The 2,318-nt window shown below is 52.9% G+C and overlaps 2 protein-coding genes across 2 annotated transcripts in view; both read right to left on the reverse strand.

Moving 5' to 3' along the window:
- Positions 1 to 6: 6 nt before the first annotated feature.
- Positions 7 to 981, reverse strand: Pmar_PMAR008513 (hypothetical protein; the record flags this gene model as incomplete). The annotated part of the gene is made up of 1 exon (XM_002780054.1): positions 7 to 981. A coding segment is annotated over one exon (975 nt), but the record flags the coding sequence as incomplete, so codon positions are not given.
- Positions 982 to 1,680: 699 nt separating this feature from the next.
- Pmar_PMAR008514 (hypothetical protein) overlaps positions 1,681 to 2,318 on the reverse strand; it is a gene marked incomplete at both ends in the record, with an annotated part of 1,019 nt that continues 381 nt past the window's right edge. The window contains one exon of the mRNA XM_002780055.1: positions 1,681 to 2,241. Within this exon, the coding sequence (XP_002780101.1) occupies positions 1,681 to 2,241 (561 nt within the window). The remainder of the gene's footprint in view (positions 2,242 to 2,318) is intronic.

A 2,318-nucleotide genomic window follows, 5' to 3' on the forward strand; every position in this document is an offset into this window, starting at 1 on the left:
TCCGACTCGAATATCAATAGCAATGCAGGCCTCAGAGGCATCGACGAAGACGAATAAAGTAGACACATCAAGATAGCGAGGGGGGAGAATACGATCAGATTGCAGGAAAGAATTACATGCAGTAATATTACTCAATATAATAGATGCCGTCTCTTCGTCCAGAATGTCCATACCATCTTCGAAGTCCTTCCTCCTCTGCTTCAGTCGCTCATGAGCTAACCGAGCCGCCCATCTGAGCTCCAAGGACACTTCTGCGGAAAGACCCATGGGGTCGAAGAACTTGCCGAATGCTGATCTCAGGGCAGACTCCGTGACCTTGGATTCCTTCGCCAATTCTATCTGCCGCAAACGCACATCGATAACGTCAACTCGCTCGCCACAGATCCAGTCGTAACCGAGCCACCCTCCTGTTCTGAACTTTTCGCTGAGAATCTCCTCCTTAGATACCTCTCGACCTATACAGTCTTCATCCATGTCGAGATTGGACATTCGCTTGTCCTGGTGGACTTCGAACCCCCGCTCTTCTAATGCGGGAACCACCTCCCGACGAATCTTCGACACCTCCGAGCAACTGTCCCCTCGCAGAATGACATCGTCGACATAGAAGCAGATAGCTTCGGCACCGCCCTGTTCGGTCCCCCCGATCTGTTTGAGGATCTTCCCCAAGACCGAGGAGAGGGCCCAAGGGGACCAATTCGTCCCGAAAGGGACATGGATCCAGCTTATGATCCTCGACACGACGCACATCCCCAACCACTTCACATCCGATTCATCGATGTGGACCGACCAGAAGGCCTTCTTGAGGTCCTCACAATCAACTCGCTTTGATGCTCGCCACTCTAGGATCCGTGACTGTAGGTCCATGTCCGCGGCCTCCTCGTCCCCTTCTTTATTCATGAAGTTGTTAAGCTCTCGAGCGTCGATGCAAATACGACAGCAAGTGGACTTTCGCTGATTGGCGAAGACCGGAACACCACACATATAGTGGTAAGCTCATTTCCTCGGGTCCTCCCCCAGTGGAAGTTCCTCGACCCCCCCCCCCCCCCGGACTTCAAGAGCTCGTCCACGGCCGCTTCATACGCTGCTAGCTCTTCAGGTCTCTTGGTCAGCCTCTGTGTGATCTTCAAGTCTCGGCCTCTGATGGCATCATAATTCTTCTTGATCTACGATCATCAATCCAAGGGACCTTCACGCTGGCCACACTCTTCGTGTCCGGAGAGATCGGCTTCTCTCGACTGTATTAGAGCCTATCTCCCTCGCCTCCTGCACTCCCCCGTAAGGGGTGACCTCAGGCTCATCGAAGAGTAGGTAGTCGTTACCCGCCATCACCCAAACACAGTTACCCAGCACCCATCGGGGTAGAACCAGCTCCCAGTAAAAAGAGTCTAAGACGTAGGCCTCGACTATCCTAGCCTGATCACCGAGTCCAACGGCCAGAGCCTCCAGCACCCCCTGAATCTTCACTGCTCCTCCATCGAGCAACTTCACCGATATGTCACCCTGCTTCAACTCCAGGCCTGGCGGCTGTGCCTTCAACCCACGGTATAAAGTACTGGACACGAACACGTCTGTCGCTCCTGTATCCAGGAGCGCGACCGTAGTGACCCTGCCTTGAAGACTTACTGCCACGGTCGGCAACCCATTGGGCGTGTATGTGACAGCCAATCGCTTCGTCGTAGGTTACCTGAGCTTCGGGCCCTCTCGAAGCCTAGACCTGCAACTTTCGATGTTCTCAACCTCGATATCGTGGTAAGCTTTCTCGACGTTCTCGATGCTGCTCTCGAAGCCCTTACCCTCGATGTTCTCAATATTGCTCTCGAAGCTCTTACTCTCGAAGTTCTCAATGTTGCTCTCGAAGCTCTTAGCCTCAACGGACTCGACACCCTTGCTGATCTGGCATAACGCAACAATATCCGGTCCGATTCGCTCTTGACACTGTTGACTCGATAGTCTCTCATCCAAAGAGGTATGCGCCCAATGGCTATCATCAAAAACGCCGGTCTCGACTGCAAGGATATGACATTCCGCCGAGCTACTACTCTCCTCCGATGAGGAGCCGTCTAACTGGCACACTCTCTGCTGTGCCTCACTCAGATTGACCTGTGGATTGCTATCAACTGTCTTCTGCGCGAACTTATCTTGCTTAGCCAACATAACCCGCCCACCAATCTGCTTGCCGTTCAATAATTGTATCACTCTCTCAGCTTCGACATCGGTCTTGAGGTTTACGATGGCAGTGCCCTTCCCGGGAAACATGGTAACATACACCGACAGTCGCCATTAGAGAGCTCACGATCAAACCCTTCGTCTCTCGAAAG

The sequence above is a fragment of the Perkinsus marinus genome (genome assembly GCF_000006405.1).
Source record: "Perkinsus marinus ATCC 50983 genomic scaffold scf_1104296944670, whole genome shotgun sequence".
NCBI lineage: Eukaryota > Perkinsozoa > Perkinsida > Perkinsidae > Perkinsus > Perkinsus marinus.